We start from the raw sequence: 19,276 nt of genomic DNA, 5'->3' as shown, positions 1-19,276 counted from the left end.
TACGATATGTCTGCAAATGCAACAACGTTTACTAAATACAGGCGATACGAGAGCTGCATACATCGTTATCGGTACGCAACGCAGGGTCGTCAGCTGTCTGCAGCAACACATGTTTTCAATACTTTGTTTTGGCGCGCAAGCACGGCACACAACACAAAAACAGAAAAGGAAGAAAACATCAGATCGATAACAGTTAAAGTGTCTACGAATTATTAAAGTGCCATGCCGGAGAACATAATCGCCGGCATACCGGTGCATTTTCCCTTCGAGCCATACGATGTGCAGCGCGCTTATATGGAAAAGGTGATTATTTGCCTGCGCGATGGCACCAATGGTGTCCTGGAATCGCCCACCGGCACCGGCAAAACTCTAAGTCTGCTGTGCTCCACGCTCGGCTGGATACGAACACGCCAATCTGAGGTGCAGCTCAACATGCAAAAATTACAGCACGATCAGCAAACACAATTAACGGGTGCAGCTGGAGCTGGAGCTGCTATGGGCAGTGAAATTGCAGCTGTGATTGGCAAGAGCAACAATTGGGGTGTACCGAAGGTGATATATGCATCGCGTACCCACTCCCAGTTGACTCAGGCGATGCGTGAACTAAAGCGCACCGCTTACGCGAATATGCGGGCCGTAGTGCTTGGCTCACGAGATCAGCTATGCATCCATCCGGATGTGATGCGTGAGCAGGGCAATTCGAATAAAGTGAACATGTGCAAACTAAAGGTGCACGCCAAGAGCTGTACATTTCAGTTGCGCGTTGAATCCAAAAAGGATCATCCGGATTTCCGTGGTCCCAGCATCATGGATATTGAGGATCTGGTTAAGGTGGGTCAGCGGCTCAAGATGTGCCCATACTTTGCCTCCAAGGAGCTGGTGAACAGTGCGGACATCACATTCATGCCATACAATTACCTGCTCGATCCCAAGGCACGCAAAGCGAACAAAATTGAGCTGAGCAACGCGATCGTCATTCTGGATGAGGGGCACAACATTGAGAAGATTTGCGAGGAGTCCGCCTCGGTGCAGATACGTTCCTCGGATGTGGCCATTGCCATTGAAGATGTTACCCACATCATGAAGATCTTCACCAGCAGCAGCGATTCACAGGACACTGCCGGACCCGATGAACCCAAGGACTTCACAATAGACGATCTTACGTTGCTCAAGGAAATGCTCCTTGAATTGGAGAAGGCCATCGATGGTGTTATTGTCGATAATAAAGCTGATGGCGCCACCTATCCAGCTTCCTACATGTACGAGCTACTCGGCAAAGCAAATGTAAGTTAAATCACATCCAAAGCTAGAAGATACCCCATATCCATTGCTGTATTCTCAACTATTTATCTATAATTCTTAGTTCACGCACGGCAATTGTGCGACAATTGTAGCGCTGCTGGACAAATTGGTGCAGTATCTGATGGTGGCATCGCAGCATTCGATGCTGCGGAAAGGTGGCAGCTTTATGGTGCTCGCTGATCTGTTGAACATTGTGTTTGCCAACAAGGGGGACATCATGTCCAAGGTGAGTTGCAGCTTCAAGGTGCACGCGGAGATTGAGGAGAGCAAACAGTCGCAAACCAACAACAAGGCCCAAACTGGATGGCTGGGCAAGGGCAACAACAATGCGGCGAGCAGTGCCTCAAAGACGGGAAGAATCATTAATTTTTGGTGTTTCAATCCCGGCTTTGGCATGGAACAGCTGCTCAATACGCATGTGCGCAGCGTAATCCTCACCAGCGGCACATTGGCACCACTTAAACCGCTCATCGCCGAGCTGGCCATTCCGGTGGCGCAGCATTTAGAGAATCCGCATATTGTCAATGAGGCGCAAGTCTACGTCAAGATCATTGGCACCGGACCCGATCGCGAACAGCTCATATCCAACTATAAGAATCGGTAAGTTATAGCATTTCTAGAAGGGAAAGAGAAGAAGAGCTACACTTGATATATAGCCAAAAACAAGTGAGATAGGGCAGTAATAAGCAAGACGATGATGTATATATTTATGTAACTGATACAACACACATTTGATATATAGTCAGTTTTTTAAATTTATTGTAAAATGTAACTGACGGCAATTTGACTTCGGTCTGCAAGGTCTAAGGAATTTTTGGCGCTCTTAAAATAGTCCTTGAATATTATTTTTTTTTTTTTAAACCAGCTTCTTGACTCTTATGCCACAACCACCAGTTTTTTTTTTTTGTTTTTCATATAGCATCAGATATGGTCCTCAACTTGCCAATGTTAAAATATATCTTAAAATTAATTCGATTTGATCGGGGGAAGTTTTCGATATAATCTGCTAATCGATCTACATTTGATATACGATAACATATATTCCAAATTTGAAGTCTCTAGCTTTTTCAATCTCTAAGATCGGTTTACTCATACAGACAGATAGATGGCTAAGTCGACTCTGCAGTTGATGCTGATCAAGAATATATATGTATATGCATGTATATAATATACTATACATACTTTTGCACAACTTCATTGTACTCTTCTTAGCCCATTTTCGATGCAGTTAGAGTATAACAAACATGTGCGTAGTTTAAATTAAATATAATAAAGAAGATAAGATATATGTATGTATATTATTGCTTGCATATGCTTAACACACATATACATACATATGTATATGTACATATAAGTGCATGAATTAGAGATAAGATGTTTTGACCTATGTAAAAGACAAGAGCTGAAAAGTCAAAGTGCATAATATTGAAAAAAAAGCGAGAAAAAGAAAAGGTTTATGAAATAAACACCTGGAAAATAAAAATAGGTGTGAGGACGATAACTTGTGAATTTTTCAAATACAATTTAAATATAAAATACAAAATATCAATTTGTAAATGTGGCAAAATTGTTTCTTAATGAAGAACGGAAGTCTCTGGCTTAAGATAGCGCACATTCAAATTGTTTGGCACATTGTAAATTGCATAAAGTGAATAATTCTTTAATTTATATGTTGATTTTATTTTGTTAAATGTAAGAATTGAATATATTCATTATAAGGAAGACTTAACTGAGCTATCAAATTCACAAAAAATTAACAATTGGACGCTGCCAAATGTGCATAAGAATTAAGCCGGAGTCTTCAGCTTTTCATAAAGAAACAATATTGCCATACTTCCAAATGAATATATTGTATTTTGGATAAGTTATTGTCGCAAGCAGCTTGACTTGTGTAAGGCTGCCACTCTTCACACTCCACATTTAATTATCATTCATTCTGACGATTGTTTGTTACTTTCGCTTTCCCGATCCATTGACAGAGATAATCCCAAGTACATTAGCTCGCTGGGCCAAACAATTTTGAACGTGTCACGCATCGTTCCAGATGGCTTATTGGTCTTCTTTCCATCGTACCCAATGCTGAATCAGTGCGTGGACGCGTGGCAGGCTAGTGGACTGTGGGCGGATATATCTAGTCGCAAGCCGATATTTCTGGAGCCGCGTGGTAAGGATCAGTTTACGAGCACCATGGAGGAGTTCTATCAGGCGATCAGGGACTCGAAGGGTGCCTGCTTTATGGCCGTCTGTCGCGGCAAGGTGTCCGAGGGCTTGGACTTTGCCGATCGCAATGGTCGGGCGGTGATTATAACTGGTCTACCGTTTCCACCGCTCAAGGATCCCAAGGTGATACTGAAGCGTCGCTATCTGGAAACGAATCGCACCAGGGAGAATCAGTTGCTGAGTGGCAATGAATGGTATAATCTGGAAGCAACACGGGCCGTCAATCAGGCAATCGGTCGAGTCATTCGACATCGCAACGACTATGGCGCTATATTGCTGTGCGATGCTCGCTTCCAGGATGCGTCGCAGGTGCAGCAGCTGTCCAAATGGATACGCAACCATTTGGGTGCACGACCACAAAGCTCACCCTTCGGTCCCATTGTGCGCGAACTGCGACAGTTCTTTAAGCATGCCGAGCAAACGGTTAGCTCTTGATTCTAAATATATGTAGTCTATATTTTTGTAAGGATTCTATATGCTCTCACAGATTGTGCAACCGGTGGAGCGCGCTGTGGAGCCGGTTCTGCATACCATTTGCAGCAAGAAGGAGGATCAGCTGACTCTGGCGCCCATCACACAAATTAAACGGGAACCGGGAAACACGGGAACCTCCAAATTTCAGCTGGCCAGCGAGCTGGCCGCGTAAGTGAATGGAGAAATGTTTTTTGTTTGTTAAATAGATTTTTGTTTCTAATGTTGTTTGGCCATTTGCAGCAAAGTTGAAATGGCCAACTCCATAAAGACGTGGACGCCAGCGGATTATGCCAATGCAGCTGGACGGAATGCACAAAGTCCAAAAGCACCCAATCCTATGGACTTTATGAGTCGGCTTAACTCCAATGTTACGGTATGATCTCACCCTTTGCTCTTTTCCATCTGTAAGACATCTCATCAGAGTACTTTATGTACAAATACATATATCATCTGCAATGTGTATTCAATTTTTGGAATGCCAAGGAAAACTATTCCGTTTTTATTTTAGCTTGAGCTAAACTTATTTTGAAAATGTCTTGCAGAGCATCGACTTCAACGCGGACTCTGGCCGCGATCTGGTGAAGATACACAAGCGTGAGCGTAGCTCACCCACATTCCACAACGAATCCATGGGCAGCAAGAAGCGATATCGGCTCATCAATAATAGTGATATGATCAAGATCGAACCAAGCGCTCCAGCTGCCACCACCAGCAGCCGTAGCAGCAGCAGCAATAATTGTTCTGCAATTTCAGTTGCGCAATCGGAGCTGAAAGAGGCGCCCGAATCGCGTGCAGATTTCCTGCGTGAGGTTTGTAATTTGGCTTCTTATTTTTAATGAACATCAGCAGATTCATCAATCTTCTCTCTCTCCCTCTCTCTCTCTCTCTTTATCTATCTTCCACTTTCTCTTGGCAAATAGGTGCGCAGCGTCATCAATAGCGATCAGTTTCGAAGCTTTGGCAAAGCGCTGCTGGCCTATAAAACCGGTGGCGATGATAGCTTTGAGACCCTAATGCTTCTGCTGCTGGACGTGATGGGTGCACCGAAATTGCGTTACTTGTTGCATGGCATGCGGCGCTATCTGAAGAACGAGCACAAGTCTGAGTTCGATGTTCGCTTGGCCAGCTTGGAAGCTGCGCAATTATAATAGTTATATGCTAAAATTTCTCCAATGCTTAGCCAAAATCGAACGACTGTTAATTGTATTATACAAAATGTTAAACATCTTACATAATTGCTGTTTTTGCCGATCAAGAATTTATATACTCGTATATAATTTATGGGTAGCTTTGAATCATTTTCCAAAACCCTTTTCATTCATTTGAAGTGGTGAAATAAGTTTCACCTCAAAAAGGTGTAAAGCGAAATCAAAGAAAACAGTAACATAACTGTAAATTTGCTGTGCCTCATGAACAATCCAAATGTTAAGCGCAGCTGTAGAGAGCGAGTCAGAATCATCATTTACTTTGGACACGTAAAATACCAATTATAACGAAATATTATTTTGGTGATAGTACTTAATACTTAGTATTAATACTTCAACGATGTTCATTTGAGGCAACGAAAGCACGGCAATTGTTAAATATATTATAGAATCAGAAACGGGAGAATGGTTTTCCCTTTATGTGATTGTTGCTGCTGCTTTTTTTCTTTCGTTTTTTTTTTGTGTGAAAAAAATGAATTTGTAGTTGTAAGTAGTTGTAGTTTGTAAAGTGAATAAATTAATGATTTTTGATGACATACTGCAATGCGAATAAGCTCGTTTGTGAACATTATTTTTAATAAGAACATTCATTCCATTTATTGAATTTCTCAGTTTCAATGTTGTGAAATGTCGAGACAGAAGCGAGACTGCGACGATCACAAATGCATTTTCTGTTTCTGTCTGACAAATGCAACGAACGGGTGAAGACATGCCGCACCGATCACACTTTTGGGTTGAGCATGCACAAAACGAATCCGTTCACTTATCCGACCGTTGCTTACACACTTGTTCCTTCTCGCGCGCTGTGTGCAACAGTGTGCCCATAACGGTAGTATTTGAAAGGAAAAAAAGCGTAGTTCTGAGAATATAAAATTAATAACGAATAAAAAAGATTTCCTAAATTTAAATGAAAACCAACTCAAAGAAGTTATTAAAAATATATATTATTAAATTTGCCTCACAGTTCATAAATAATATACAGTTGCGCAGTTGACTTTTCATACTTTCTATAAGTTTTATTTAAAAAAAAAAAAATAAAAACACTTAAGCTAACGGCTTATAATACATATCAATTTAAATGTATATATATTTATATAATTACTTGTAATTGTAAGTATTCTTCTGTTTTTGCATTCCTTTTAAACTGCTTATGCTTGTTCTTCGCCATATTTGTTACTTCTTTACACTTAATTGTTACATTTTTAATTCGATTTAAGTTACAGTTGTTTGTTGTTTGCTTAGCGTTGCCTTGCCTTACGTTACGTTACGTGACACTACGTTACGTCTGGTGCTGCCCAATGAAATTGCTGCTGGTTGTATTTAAAATTTCTTTCCGATTTTGTTGAAAGCTTTTTATGTTTTATATGTTTAAATACCCTTGCAGGGGTGTTTTTAAAAATGTTGTCTCTTCTTTTTTAAATTCAGTAGACTCTCGAAAAAGTTAAGACTCACAAGAGAAAATAACGCGAATAAGTCGATTTGTTCAAGACACTTTACTCTAAGATTTCAAGTGTTTCCTTAACTTTTACAAATAATTTTTTTCTCTAAAAATTACAGTTCGCACTTTTCCAATAAAAAAAAATGAAAAAAATACTTTAAATACAAATATAAATAAAAATAAAATAGCGTTCTGCCAAAAATTCTGCATGAAGAATGTTTTAACTTATTAATTGTCTCTGCTTAATCTGCATACACAGGATTTTTATCAAATTTTTTCTTCTATTTTTTATAAATATTTACGTAATTTAAGTAAATACTCGTAAAGAAATTAAGAAAAAATAACACAAATAAGACACATGTTTGTGTTTTTCACATTTTTGACGAAAAACCAACTTTCAAGTTTCGCAATTTTTCGAGAGTCTACTGTAAGTGTGTATGTATTTACGCAAATCGATTTAGATGTCACCAAATGGACACCGTTCAGCAAGAGTATATAAACTTGTTATTTTTGTTTTGTTTTGTTTTCTTCTTTTGCTATTTGGTTTGTTGTTGTTGGTTTTGGTTGAGCGACGGGTAGGGGGTCAGTCGCTAGAGGGCGCAGCAGGCGTCAAGCTAGCAGCCGCTAGAGGCGCAAGGGCCGCAGCGTCCGTCACGTCATGCGCGCCAAACGCCGTGTAACCGAACCAGCAGCCTCAGCCAATGCGCCGCCGCCGCCAGTTGGCGTCTGTGTGTGTTTGCTGCCCCCACCAATCGTTGGATCAATTTATCGATTATCGGTTCTGCATGTTTTCTCTATCAGTTAACAGCTATCGTATTTTTGTATATTGCTATGTGTGTGTATATATATATATATATATATATGTTTATGTATGTGCTCGAAGGATATGTGATGCATTTTGTTCAAAACTTTTTTCTTAACTATTGTTAGTGACATGGGGGCGGGTATGGTGGGGGGTGGGGGGGGGGGGGTGGTGAACTTCACGACAGACCGATCGTAAACGCTACTGAGCAGCTCTCTCACTCGCTCTCTCTCTCTTTCTCTCTATATATATATATCTATCTATCTCTGTTTCTTTGTTGGTTTCATTAATTTCTATTTAGTGGGTATGAAGCGCGCCTTAACCGCTTGGCCCATGGGCAAATGGAGATGTTGCTGCTGTTGTTGTTGCTGCTGCTGTTGCTGCTGTGCCTGCTGCTGCATATGCTGATTGATCTGCTGCTGGATGGATAGTCCGCTGGCACTGCTGATGATGTGCTGACTGTGTAACGGCTCGTTGATCTCGATCTTGATGGCCGTGGCTGCCAGTGAGGTTTTGTTCTTGTTCTTCGGCGGTCTGCCACCTGCAAAAAGTTAAAAGATATCGTGAATAACACAATCATAATTCCGTTTCAAGTATAGCAGTCCAAGTGTGCAAGATAACCAAGAAACAAGTGTCCCCAAATAGATAACTATCGAACTTTGAATCAGTTACCGATCTAACTACATACTTGTGTTGCGTGGGTTTAGCTTTTAAAGTGTTGGACTTATATATGTGGTTCTATCGATTTGTTTCGATCGATTCATTTAAATATGTGTATAGAACGATCTTTTAAGGAGCAAAGGAGCGTCTACTCCGAGACTTAACGTTAGGCCGGAAATCTCTCCAGTTACTTACAATTGCAATCCTAACTTTGCGACAAGAGTTCTGTATTTTCTCAGATAACAGAAGCTACTTTAAAATCAGTTGCTTTAAGCAGACAAGTTTACATTCAACTCATCACCCAACCGGTTTATAGACTTTTCAAGGGTAACTATGCTACTATTGAGTTGGCCTCTTCTTTGGGAGAGTGTAAACTGCAACTATTAGACAGAAAGTGGACGAAGGACAGGAATCGATTCGACTGCAATATTTGCGGTGGTCTGAGTATAAGTGAAATGGCTTTTTAGTCCAGACCATATATGGCTCAAGTGATTGGAAGAGTTTCCCCAACTATGCCAAATATATTTGCTAAGTTTAACTTGAAATTTGTGAGACGTTTATGTGATTTTATGTTATTGATTTTGAAGACGGACACAGACGACTATATAAACCACGTTTCAAGTCTCGAGGAGAAAGGATGACGGAGAGAGAGTACAAATAAAAGTGTATGCTACAAAATTCAAGAGAATCTATAGAAAAGCGATTGCATTTTGGGTTAGAGTTGAGTCGAGTCTGTGTTCTGGATGGAGACTTACCGCTGCCTCGTATGCTGCAGGGAGAGGGGCTGGCCGATCATGGCCAGCGGCTGTTGCGGCGATTGCAGTGTGATGGTCTTTTTGGAGCGCTTCGGCGGCGGCAGCTCGTGGTGTGAGTGATTGGTGAGCAAATGTTTGGAGAGATGTTGTCGCACGGCAAACGATTCGGCACAATTAGCCACCGGGCAGTTGAGATAGCGACCCTCGACATGGCGTTGCACATGCTTCTTGAGCAGCGACTCCTGATTGAAGCTGCTGGGGCAGATGTCGCATTTGAATTTGAACTCGTCGTGCATCTTGAGATGCTGATCGAGGTGCGATTGCTGTAGAAATTTCTCATCGCACTTGCTGCACTCGTACGGAAAGGCCAATCCATGTGTCTTCATGTGCGTATGCAGCTGCGATTGCAGCTTAAAGTTCTTCTCCGGACATCGAGGGCAATAGTAGCCGGTGACGCCGGCATGCGCCTGCAGATGCTGATTCAGGGAGGTGACCTGTGTGAACTTCTTGCTGCAAACGTTGCAGCAATACTGCTGCACCTTGTGGTGTGACTTCATGTGATTGTTCAGATTGGTCACCTAATCAAAGAGATAACATTTCAATATAGTACAGATGCATATGTTACACACACACACACACAAAAGACTCACCTGTGCAAAACTGCGTCCACATTCGGGCTCATTGCAGACAAAGGGACGCTCGCCGGTATGAAGACGTCGATGATTGTTCAGATTTGTGATTTGGGTAAATGTCTTGCCGCAGTCAACGCACTGATACGGCCGATCATTTGTGTGGATGCGCTCGTGGTTGCGCAAATTAGCTGCCTGCGTAAAGCCTGAGAGAAAATTGCCAGTCAATTATTGTTTTCATATATGCAGGTTTACAACAGAATTTACAATCGTCTATTAAATAATTAGTACGTCTTAAATCTAAAATTTTTTTATTTACGTATTTACTATACATAGAAATGTATACTAAATAATATATATTGCACTTTCAGAATATAGAAATGTTTTAAGATTAGAATTAAATTTAGTACAAACAAATAACAAAAAAAAAAAAAAACTATCAAACCGGAACCAAATTCGAACTAATTGAAATCCGGAACCGAATTGTTTTCCTTTTTATTTTTTAATTTATTTGACGACGGCCTGTGTGACTATGGCTACTATAAAATTCTAGGCATCGGAGAATCGTATTCTACAAAAATGGATAACAAGGATCATACTAAGGTTAGGGGGTCACCAGAGTCAGCTTAAGTAGCATTTTGTCGTATTTACGAGATATCGGCAAAATGAAATTATAACTTTGAGGGAACCAATCTCGCCGTACTATAAAATGGAGAAGGATTTGCAGGCGACGATGAATGATGATGATCTCTGGCTAGTAATTGAAGACAAATTGTACATTTGTGCTTGCTGTACAGATAGTATAAGGATAGAGTTGGAGTAGTAGTAGTAGTAGTAGTAGTAGTAGTAAACCCACCTTTGTGGCAGTAGCTGCACACAAATTTGCGCTCAGCCGAGTGATTTCGTATGTGCGTCATGAGCGAGGATTTGCGTGAGAACGTCTTATTGCAGAGCGGGCAGGAGCCCTCCTCGTTGAATATCAGATCCACCTGTGTTGAATGAGAGAGCGCGCGAGTGTTGACAATTACAAATGCATTTTTTGTTTTGGTAAGAGAGAAAGAGAGAGACGAGAGAGAGAGAGAGAGCAAAAGAGCGCTTTGCTAATTGCAAGTACCGCATATACACAAACACACACACGCACACGCATTAGAAACTTACGCTCAACAAGCTGGCGGTCAAAATGGTTGCAAAATTTAATTTCTATGCGCAAATTCCTTTGCGATTTATTAATGTTTGTTTATTGCGTATGTATTATAAGCTTTTATTTATGTATTTTTTTTTTCTGAATTCTGTATTAATTTTTTTTTTTTTTTTTTGCGTGCCACGCACACCCACACAAAAGCGTCAACTGAAAATGAATTTTTTTCGCTTTACACAGCGCACAAAAACGTCGTGCAGTCGACGTCGGCGTCGCAGTTGCTTCTGACGTTGTTGTTGTCGCTGCTGCTGCTGCCGCGGCTGCTGCCGTTGTCGTGAAAAGCAAAGCAAGAAAAAGGCAAGCAAACAGCGCAGATATTAATGAAAAAAAAAAAAGAAAAAAACAAAACAAAACAAAATAAAAATAAAGAAAAAAATAAGAAAATGGGGAAAAAATCGAGCCAGTGAAGGCGAAGCGCAAATACCCTTCAATCGGCTTCGGTGCCAAAAAGTAATGCCAAATCACACTTCAAGCCAATTTAACAAGGATTGTAAATATGGGTACTTATATTTATCAATTTCAGTTTATAGAAGAATACAATAATATATGAAAGAAAACAAAGAAATCGTATTGAGTGGTCTGACAGTCCACAGACAAGATGTAGGGTATTTGTCTTGTTGTTGTTGTTGCTGCTGCTGTTGCCAATATTCTCAGTGCAGCGGTGTGAAAAAGAAAGGCAAAGCACAAGCAAAGCGTAAAGAAGCAAGCAAGAGCAAAAAGAAACGAACTATGAATACATACATATATATATATATATATATATATATATATATATATATATATATAAATATATATACACATATGTACATATGTACGTATTTACTGCCAGTGTAATCTGCAGTTATGTATGGGGAGAAGTGGGGGAGGAAAAAAAACACCAACATTAAGACAGCAATGGACAAGTGCAACGCCTGGAATATTGCAGTAAGACTGTGTATCTGTGTGTGTCCGAGTCGTTATTCAACACTGTTGCCGCTGCAAAATTATACTCGTGCGCTCTCATTCACTCTCACTCTTCCGCCTATAAGAACTTACATCTTCAGAATCGTCCTGCGATTGTAGATTCTCGGAAGAACTTGATGATTGCAATTGTTGTTGTTGTTGCTGCTGCTGCTGCTGCTGTTGTTGCTGCTGTTGTTGTTGCTGTTGTTGTTGTTGCTGTTGTTGTTGCTGCTGTTGCTGCTGCTGTTGTTGCAACTGTAGGACAGCGGCGACAGCGCTGCCATTCGTCAGCTGTGCCGCCACAGCATCACCGTCACTGGAAGAAGCTGCTGATGAGGCCGCAGCAGCAGCAGCTACCGCAGCGGCTGCCACAGAAGCAGCAGCCGCGCCGTCCTGTACACGTACCGCCTGATGAAAGTTTGAATTGTTTGTCAACTGTTCCGAGCAGCGTACGCACGTTGGTATGCTATACCCGGGCACTTGGAATAACTGTAATTAAACAGAAAGAGAAAAAGAGAGAGAGAGAGAGAGAGTAAGCAAGAAAGATCGTTAATAAAGCGTCTCCAATCGGTAAGCAGTTAAGGCAAACAAAAAAAATATAATAAATAAGAAATTGTGTTGGTTTAAGTTTAAAAAGAAAAGAAAAAAAGAAAAGAAAGAACTTATCTTTACCCTTGACCAGACCGGAATTCGAAATTTGTTTTTTTTTTCTTTTCTATTTTTATATATTTGTGCGTTCTGCTTGAATATTCCAGTGATGGAAAATGCTTTGCTATCTGGTAGTTTTTTGTAGTCTGCTCTTTCAGAATGCTTTGCTCTCTGTGGTAGCAAAATAGCAAAACTAACGAAAGCACATACAAACATATGTATATATCAATCTGTTCATATATGTTTCTATTTTTTGGACGGTCAAATTGCAAGAAAAGAAACGAAAAAAAATCGATCAAATAAGAACGGTTAACTGGTCACACCGATGTTAATATACCCTTGTCCACATATAATTCATATATTATTTGTTAAAGCTTTAAACAGATTTAATTAAAATATTTTCTGTCTTAGACTAGCTTTGAACTGAATAATCCACATTTGTGTAGTGCTATATATTGTATCAGAAATCGGTGACATATATATCTACGCGTATCTCGATCCTATAAACTTTCAACTTATCTCTTGACCGATTATTCTTATTTGTATTATATGGAAAAAGTTGTCCGATGTTTTTTTTTATGGCTAAATGTAAGGCACATATAATGAGACGCTTATTTCTTGGTAAAAATCATTATTTAATATGAGAAGAAATCTTGTCAGCGATTGTTTCCATGGCTGGTATATATAATAAAGTAGTTCGATCCGGTCGTGTGAGCCGAATCACAAAAAAAAAATAAGACGGAGATTCCGACTCCGAGTGAAAAGTTTTTACTTGTTTTTTTTTTTGTTATTTATTTTTTTATGAAGCAGCCTCCACAGACCCCCCCTTCTAGCGTCATCTCCTAATAATAACAGCCAAGGAGCTCGCACACATACATACACACGCACACACACGTGCACCCCGAAATGCCAGCACCAGGCAATAACAACAAGAGCACCAACAACAACAAATACATACACCGATGGCAACGACGGCGTTGGTTTGCTGTTTTCATTTCATGTTTTTTTTTTCTCTCTACAGCGTTGTTATTCTTTCGTTTTTGTTTTGTTTCGCTGCGAACACAGTGCACAGAGGCGTCATCGCACGGGGTACGAGCAGCGTGACGTCACAAAGCTGCGCTTGCAGCAACAATTGCTGCTGATCTTTAAAAACAATTGCTTCGGTGTGCGTGCGTATGTGTGTGTACATGCCTGTGTGTCAGTGTGTGTGTGCAAAGCCCGGCTTTGCATTGCGGTCATTCGGCCCAACTGAGTTTATAACCCCTCGCTGCGCACGCCGCTGCTGCCTTAGCGGAATTTTTGTCATTTTGTTTTATTTTTTTCATATTATTTCGTTTTGTGTGCGCTTGTTGAAAAGGAGTCAAAATCAAAAGCAGCGCACAAACGAAATGTAAAAATATTTTTTTTAATTTTTTTTTTTATATACATACAAACATTAATATTTGTATGTACACACATACATACATACATATGTGTGTGTAATGTATTTTTTTTTCAAGTTGGCGGCTTGAGCAACTTTGACTGAGTTGGCTAAAAATAAACGGCAGCAATAGTTGAGAGGTGGCGCGAGGGGAGGGGGAAATACAAAATACACACAAACACACACATACACATGAGGTAGATACATATATGTGTATGTGCAAGTGTGCGTGTGCGCGAGCCAAACTTTTGCCATTGGGGTCGCCGTGTTCTGCGCGCGCTTTTCAACCCCCACCCAATTTGATGGCAGCAATGCAGCAGCAGCAGCAGCAGCGGCAAAATAAGCAGCGGCAGCAGCAGTAGCAGTGCAAAATCCGCGCACAAATTCAATTGTTATAGTTAAAACAAATTCCGAACACAGAAATCAATAGAAAAAAATCTGCTTGTTGCGCCCGCCAACTAAACAACATTAAAAAAAACAACAAAAATATAGATAAAATGTTTATCTGTTTGTTGCACTCACCGTTGCTGTCTGGAAGCACAGCCTACAAATGGTGTCCATGACGGTGCTCCAGTTTGACGGCAGTTGCAGGACAACGTGCTCGATGCGTCTTCCTCTATGTTTGTTTTTGTTGTTGCTGTTTCTCGGTGGCGGCGTTGCACATGTAGCAGCAAGGGGTTTGGGAAACAACGCTGCTAACTTTACCGGTTAGCATTTACACGCATCCGAAATGCCTTAATTGCCTTGTATTCTTTTTTTAAAAACCAATGCAATAACAACACTCACTATTACACTCACACACACACGCACACGGAGAGAGGGACGCACGCACGCACACAGTTGCAACGATCTGCGTTTGTTTAGTTCTTGTTCTTGTTTGTTGTTTATGTTTTGCCACTTGCACTACTCGCTTGCTTTGTTTTTGTTGCTTAATTTCTTTGCCGTTCTTTTTTTCAGGGTTTTTTTTTTTTTTTTTTTTTTGCTTGGCGTAGGGTTAAAACTGCAGTTTACTTTTTTTTTCTTTTTTTCATTTACCATTCACGACGATGTTTTGTGGTCCGTCGTAGTCGCGAGCGAGCGAACGAGCGTTTTTGGGGCCCCCGATGTTATTGTTTGGGTGTGTGTGTGCGTACGCGTATGAGTGGTGAAAAAAAATAAAATGAAGCGCACTGCTGACTATAGTTGCACTGCTCTAACGCAGGTTACATTGCGCTATTGACCAACAAGTTGCCATCTCTGTTTGCAGAACGAATAACAATGAGGAACATTGTTTGCCAACACTGGTTGCTGCCAGTGTGCAACATGCAACACACTGCGCGCGCAATTTGAATGTGAAATGCCAATCGATTGAAATTCACAATTTAATCAAGCAAACATAAAAATTACATACAAAATTGACCTTAACAATAATAAGTACAGCACATTAAAAACATTATGACTTTCAAATACAATAGACAAATGTCCAAAAGAACATATTGAATACGACAAATGCCAGTGGAAATACAAAACGCGCTCGGCTATCAATCCAAATAGCAATTTCCTGTGGTGTCAACGTCGTCCAACCCGTCGAAGCAATCTGTTCCTCATGACTGAACTCCTCACCGCCCAAGAGATTGTGTGTGCTGTTGCTGGTAAAATCGGGTAGTTCCATGCTGGTGGCAGCCATGGTATTTCGCGTTGCACTTGCAGCAGTGCCGAAAGCGCTCTCCACAAACGTAACATCCAATTTACGATTGCTACTGGTCAGCATATGCACGCTGCTCCTGTTAGGTGCTGCTAATGGTAATGGTAATGGTCTTGTCGCCGTTGCCGGCATCACTTGACCCTCTCTTATTGTATTTATTGGTAAATTGACCGTTAAATAGTTATTGAACGGTACATTACCGGACAGGGAGCTGGCGTCCGTCTGCCGTCCAATGCCGGAGAAGGAACGGGATCGAGCATGACTGCGACGTCGCAACAAATGCGGCGACAGCGTCGACTTGAGTATGTGGCGACTGTTGAGCTTCCTCACCGGTACATTGTGTTTACGCCGCCAAATCGTGTTCACAAATGCAAATTCGACCATGCTGCCAAATATGAATATGGTGCAGCCGAGAAACCATACCTCCGACACCTTTATATAGCTGACCTTGGGCAACGTTTTGCCTGTGGATTTCGATATAATAATTAAATAAAAAATTAATTAAATATATATAAAAATATATTCTTCAATTTGTCGAATAGTCGATACGCAACCTGGCCTAGTTGAGTCTTGGTGTTTTGTTGCTTTACAAAATATATATTCTTGATTAGTCGAAGAGTCGATACGCAACTCGGCCGAGTTGCGCCTGAAAGTTTTAGTTACTCAACTAAACTTTTTACGCTCATATCATATATAAAATCATCATATTTTTACCCTGTGCTGAGGCAAGTGTAATGAAGGTCAACAGCGTGCTAGTGCCGAGGGTGATGCGTGGCGGTGCTTGATCAGCCTGCAGCCAGAAGGATACCCATGAGATGGCCACAATTAGCATCGAAGGCAGAAAATAATCCATCAGATAGAAGCCAACCACACGGTTCAGATGAACTGTAAAGCTGAGGGAACTATAATTGCCAGCGAAGGCGCCATGACGCAAATCACTCAGATCGGCATTGATTACCGTTTCATTGGACCAGGAGTTCTGCAGCACAAATTCGGTCAGATGCAAGGCCGGATCATACGTAATTGGACGCTTTTGCTCCCAATGCATCACCAGCTCGGATGTGTTGTACATCCAGCTCTCCAGCACCGTGGAACAGTGTTGCTCATCAAAGGGAAATTTCTTCAGGTTTAGCCAGCAATAGAGCGTGGCCTTAATGCGCCAGGAGACAATCACAGTGCCGTCCGGCGATATCGATGTCAATATATCCTTCTCCGTTGTGCCTGAAATAATAAAAATAATGCTATTATTTGTATTATTAATTTTTATACTTTTTTGTAAAAATTAATTTTAATTAAATTTATATAAGTTAAGACGGTGAATAATATTATGGTTTTTGTTTTTAATTTAAAATATTTTAGCATTTTGAAAAGCTAATGCAAAAGTTTGACAAATTCACCACATTTAAGAAGCAAGTATGGCACATGAATTATCCAATTCACCTCGACTGTCAACACTTAATGTATTATCAACTGTGTTGTGAAATCGATAACATTAAAATGTGCTAATCGATAGGCGCACATATTACTTACGATTTCAAGTCAGTCACCAAATTTTAAACTAAAAACTGCTGCCAACGTTCATTAAATATGAGCATTTCTATTGTATTTTTTTTTAATTGATTGACTTACCCAAAATACTGGAGTCGCGCTCGTTGGCCAAAAATATGTGCGGCAGCCAGATAGAATCGCGCAATTGCTGTTCACCCAAAATGGGCTGCAGTCGTTTGGGCGAAACATTGCGAAAATTGAGCCGGGGATCGAGAAAGCGCATTTGCAGTAGTGCATAGATCTTGAATTGCAGATCGTGAGCCTCTAGGTTTTGCATGAAATAGATGTAGGCACGCATGTAAACATCGACGGGGAGACGGGCTCCAGCCTCCGTGTAGGTCGTCGGTCGCTCCAGGCGATCGTAGCGACAATCGTGCGTGAGGCGATCGATTAACTGTGTCTGCGATAAGCTGTCGCTGTTCGCCAACGTAGGACAATCGACGTCTGTTACGCTCTGACCAAGGCGCAGGCAGTTCAATAATATGGAAATTATAAGGGACAAATACATTGCGGCGTTCCACACGATTAATACAAACAGGCAAAATGAAATGAGTTAGCACAATTAAATGGCGGCACACAATAACGGTTAAAGCTAGTGGTGAGCATAGATGATTAGCTTGAGTTAATTGCAACAGAGTTGATTTCGATACCCGAGCGATGTTTAGCGAAGCGATAATACTTAATATTTATCTGCCCTGCTATTAGATGGCGCAATTTTGTTTGGTATATTTGAACGGTTTTGCTTTTGCCGACGATAGATGGCGCCAGCGTGTCCAGTTTTATTTCAAACGAACTACAGCATAAAATGTAACGGTTTTACAGAGCAATTTAATTATTTTACAAAATTTGTACAATAAATATATGTGATTAACGAATGCATCCTTAAAAGGTAATTCAGCTGCGAAACAAGCTAAAATATACGAGATTAAAGACTATGACATTAAAGTGACTAATTGCGTTTTGGTTTCAGTTCTTCATCAGCTTGGCCCATAAATAAACAAATCTATCAATTAAGAAAAAAACGCCCTAAGCTGTCAACACGCCCACGCACTTTACAACTTGTCCGATGGCGATGGTGGGTGGAGTCAAATTTGTATATTGCTTGAATGGTTGAGAACTGCTTTTAGGACTTGCAGCATTGTTTGTTCAACCCCCCAAAATGCCCTAACCCTTAACGTCCACCCAAACCTCAACCAGCATTTCTGAGCCGGTTTGGTTTTCTTGTTCACTTTCTTTTCGCGTCTTGTCATTGGTAAAGAAAAAAAAGTTTGTCCGTCGCAAGTCGAGCTTATTGCTAAACACAAAAGCCCCCAACCACATCCCCGCTGCTGCCAATCGTCGAGTGCTGCATGAATTATGAGCGTCAGCCAAGATTTATGAATTTGGAAAGGACCCACAAAAGGATCTGGGCACAGACAACAAAACCCGCTAAAGCGAAAATCTGTCAGCTGTTAAGTTGCCTTGTAAATTTCCCGCAATTAGGTTGAATTTCAATTTCCCTTGTCGGTCGCGGTTGGGGTTTGAGGGGTAGACCATTGTGCAGCTACTTATTTTGATTACGATTATGGCAAAATTATTCAACTCCCTCCACCCCCCTTCCCCAATCCATGTCCTGTCTCACTCCTCCTTCCCTCCCGCGCCAACAACAAAAACACTCATAAATCAAACAAGTCGATTGGCTTTCTAGCGTTTTTTTTTTATCGATGGCTTTGATTCAGTTGCAAACTTTACTCGCACACTGCTCGACAATTTATACCCTGCTCTGTGTTAATCGTCATACTTTTGGCGCCAAGGGTAGCTAACCTTTTTATTCAGAAAGTATATATCTAAAAGTCAGTATACACTTTTCTAAAATGTGTCTAATTTCTAAAATATGTCGATTCTCGATAACAATCTTAAAGATATAATAATATACCTTGACATATTATTGCTCAGCTGTAAAATGTTCATTAAGATCGAACCATATTTTTATATCTGGGTGCAGGGTATCTGCTAGTTGAGCGCTCTCGACTCAGACATTCGCACATTTTTTTTCGGTTCCTGATTGGTTGCCACTGCACTTTTTCTGCCTCAATGCTTTGTGCGGTTGCGCAGGGGCTGGAACGCAAAGGTTTTGACTGTTTGCTGCTATACAAATTTGCAAGCTCAGGAGAATCCATCCAAAATTTAAAAAATTAAAAGCACACACACAAAAGTCAGCGAATTATATATAAAATATGTATGTTTGTATGTGCTTATATATATCAAAAATATCAAAAAATGTCAAAATCGATGATATTTTGTAAAGTTTTTGATATGTACACAAAAATGTAATGTAAATAAAATATGAATAATTAAATTTAAATAATCAT

At 40.6% G+C, this 19,276-nt stretch overlaps 3 protein-coding genes across 5 annotated transcripts; 1 reads left to right on the top strand and 2 right to left on the bottom strand.

The window, feature by feature from the left end:
* Positions 1-103: 103 nt before the first annotated feature.
* LOC6565576 (regulator of telomere elongation helicase 1 homolog) lies at positions 104-5,226 on the top strand. Of its 2 annotated transcripts, XM_032739028.1 has the most exons (7): positions 111-1,284; positions 1,364-1,902; positions 3,282-3,945; positions 4,010-4,164; positions 4,237-4,369; positions 4,539-4,805; positions 4,917-5,226. In XM_032739028.1, the coding sequence occupies exons 1-7, from the start codon at positions 223-225 to the stop codon at positions 5,142-5,144; spliced, it is 3,048 nt and encodes a 1,015-aa protein (XP_032594919.1). In that variant the 5' UTR covers positions 111-222; the 3' UTR covers positions 5,145-5,226. The 2 variants fall into 2 exon arrangements, with proteins under 2 accessions (XP_032594920.1, XP_032594919.1); XM_032739029.1 differs by lacking the exons at positions 4,010-4,164; positions 4,237-4,369; positions 4,539-4,805; positions 4,917-5,226 and having other exon boundaries at positions 104-1,284; positions 3,347-3,484.
* A 2,374-nt stretch (positions 5,227-7,600) lies between these two features.
* Positions 7,601-14,489, bottom strand: LOC6565575 (zinc finger protein 391). Its single transcript, XM_043216083.1, has 7 exons — positions 14,216-14,489; positions 11,719-12,114; positions 10,342-10,474; positions 9,507-9,691; positions 8,857-9,434; positions 8,701-8,702; positions 7,601-7,982 (listed from the first exon to the last, which is right to left on the bottom strand). The coding sequence occupies exons 1-7, from the start codon at positions 14,252-14,254 to the stop codon at positions 7,735-7,737; spliced, it is 1,581 nt and encodes a 526-aa protein (XP_043072018.1). The 5' UTR covers positions 14,255-14,489; the 3' UTR covers positions 7,601-7,734.
* Positions 14,490-15,040: 551 nt separating this feature from the next.
* On the bottom strand, positions 15,041-17,489 carry LOC6565574 (pH-sensitive chloride channel 2). 2 transcript variants are annotated; one of them, XM_001992620.2, is made up of 3 exons: positions 17,007-17,489; positions 16,092-16,598; positions 15,041-15,841 (listed from the first exon to the last, which is right to left on the bottom strand). In XM_001992620.2, the coding sequence occupies exons 1-3, from the start codon at positions 17,431-17,433 to the stop codon at positions 15,135-15,137; spliced, it is 1,641 nt and encodes a 546-aa protein (XP_001992656.1). In that variant the 5' UTR covers positions 17,434-17,489; the 3' UTR covers positions 15,041-15,134. The 2 variants fall into 2 exon arrangements, with proteins under 2 accessions (XP_001992656.1, XP_032594925.1); XM_032739034.2 differs by lacking the exon at positions 15,041-15,841 and having other exon boundaries at positions 16,202-16,262; positions 16,336-16,598; positions 17,007-17,469.
* Between the last annotated feature and the right edge of the window lie 1,787 nt (positions 17,490-19,276).

The sequence above is a fragment of the Drosophila grimshawi genome, unplaced genomic scaffold (genome assembly GCF_018153295.1).
Source record: "Drosophila grimshawi isolate 15287-2541.00 unplaced genomic scaffold, ASM1815329v1 contig_848, whole genome shotgun sequence".
NCBI classification, from domain to species: Eukaryota; Metazoa; Arthropoda; class Insecta; order Diptera; family Drosophilidae; genus Drosophila; species Drosophila grimshawi.
The sequence above is the reverse complement of the archived record's forward strand: the minus strand, read 5'-3'. Positions and strand labels throughout refer to the sequence as shown.

Bases quoted from the DNA above. Each gene is read 5' to 3' on its own strand.
- LOC6565576 (XM_032739028.1), top strand. From the start codon at position 223: ATGCCGGAGAACATAATCGCCGGCATACCGGTGCATTTTCCCTTCGAG. The intron at 1,903-3,281 runs GTAAGTTATAGC...ATCCATTGACAG, and splicing joins ATATCCAACTATAAGAATCG to AGATAATCCCAAGTACATTA. The intron at 4,165-4,236 runs GTAAGTGAATGG...GGCCATTTGCAG, and splicing joins CTGGCCAGCGAGCTGGCCGC to CAAAGTTGAAATGGCCAACT.
- LOC6565575 (XM_043216083.1), bottom strand. From the start codon at position 14,254: ATGGACACCATTTGTAGGCTGTGCTTCCAGACAGCAACG. The intron at 9,692-10,341 runs GTGGGTTTACTA...ATTTTCTCTCAG, and splicing joins GTGCAGCTACTGCCACAAAG to GCTTTACGCAGGCAGCTAAT. The intron at 9,435-9,506 runs GTGAGTCTTTTG...CTCTTTGATTAG, and splicing joins GTGGACGCAGTTTTGCACAG to GTGACCAATCTGAACAATCA.
- LOC6565574 (XM_001992620.2), bottom strand. From the start codon at position 17,433: ATGTATTTGTCCCTTATAATTTCCATATTATTGAACTGCCTGCGCCTT. The intron at 16,599-17,006 runs GTAAGTCAATCA...TTATTATTTCAG, and splicing joins GCGCGACTCCAGTATTTTGG to GCACAACGGAGAAGGATATA. The intron at 15,842-16,091 runs GTAAAAATATGA...CGAAATCCACAG, and splicing joins TACACTTGCCTCAGCACAGG to GCAAAACGTTGCCCAAGGTC.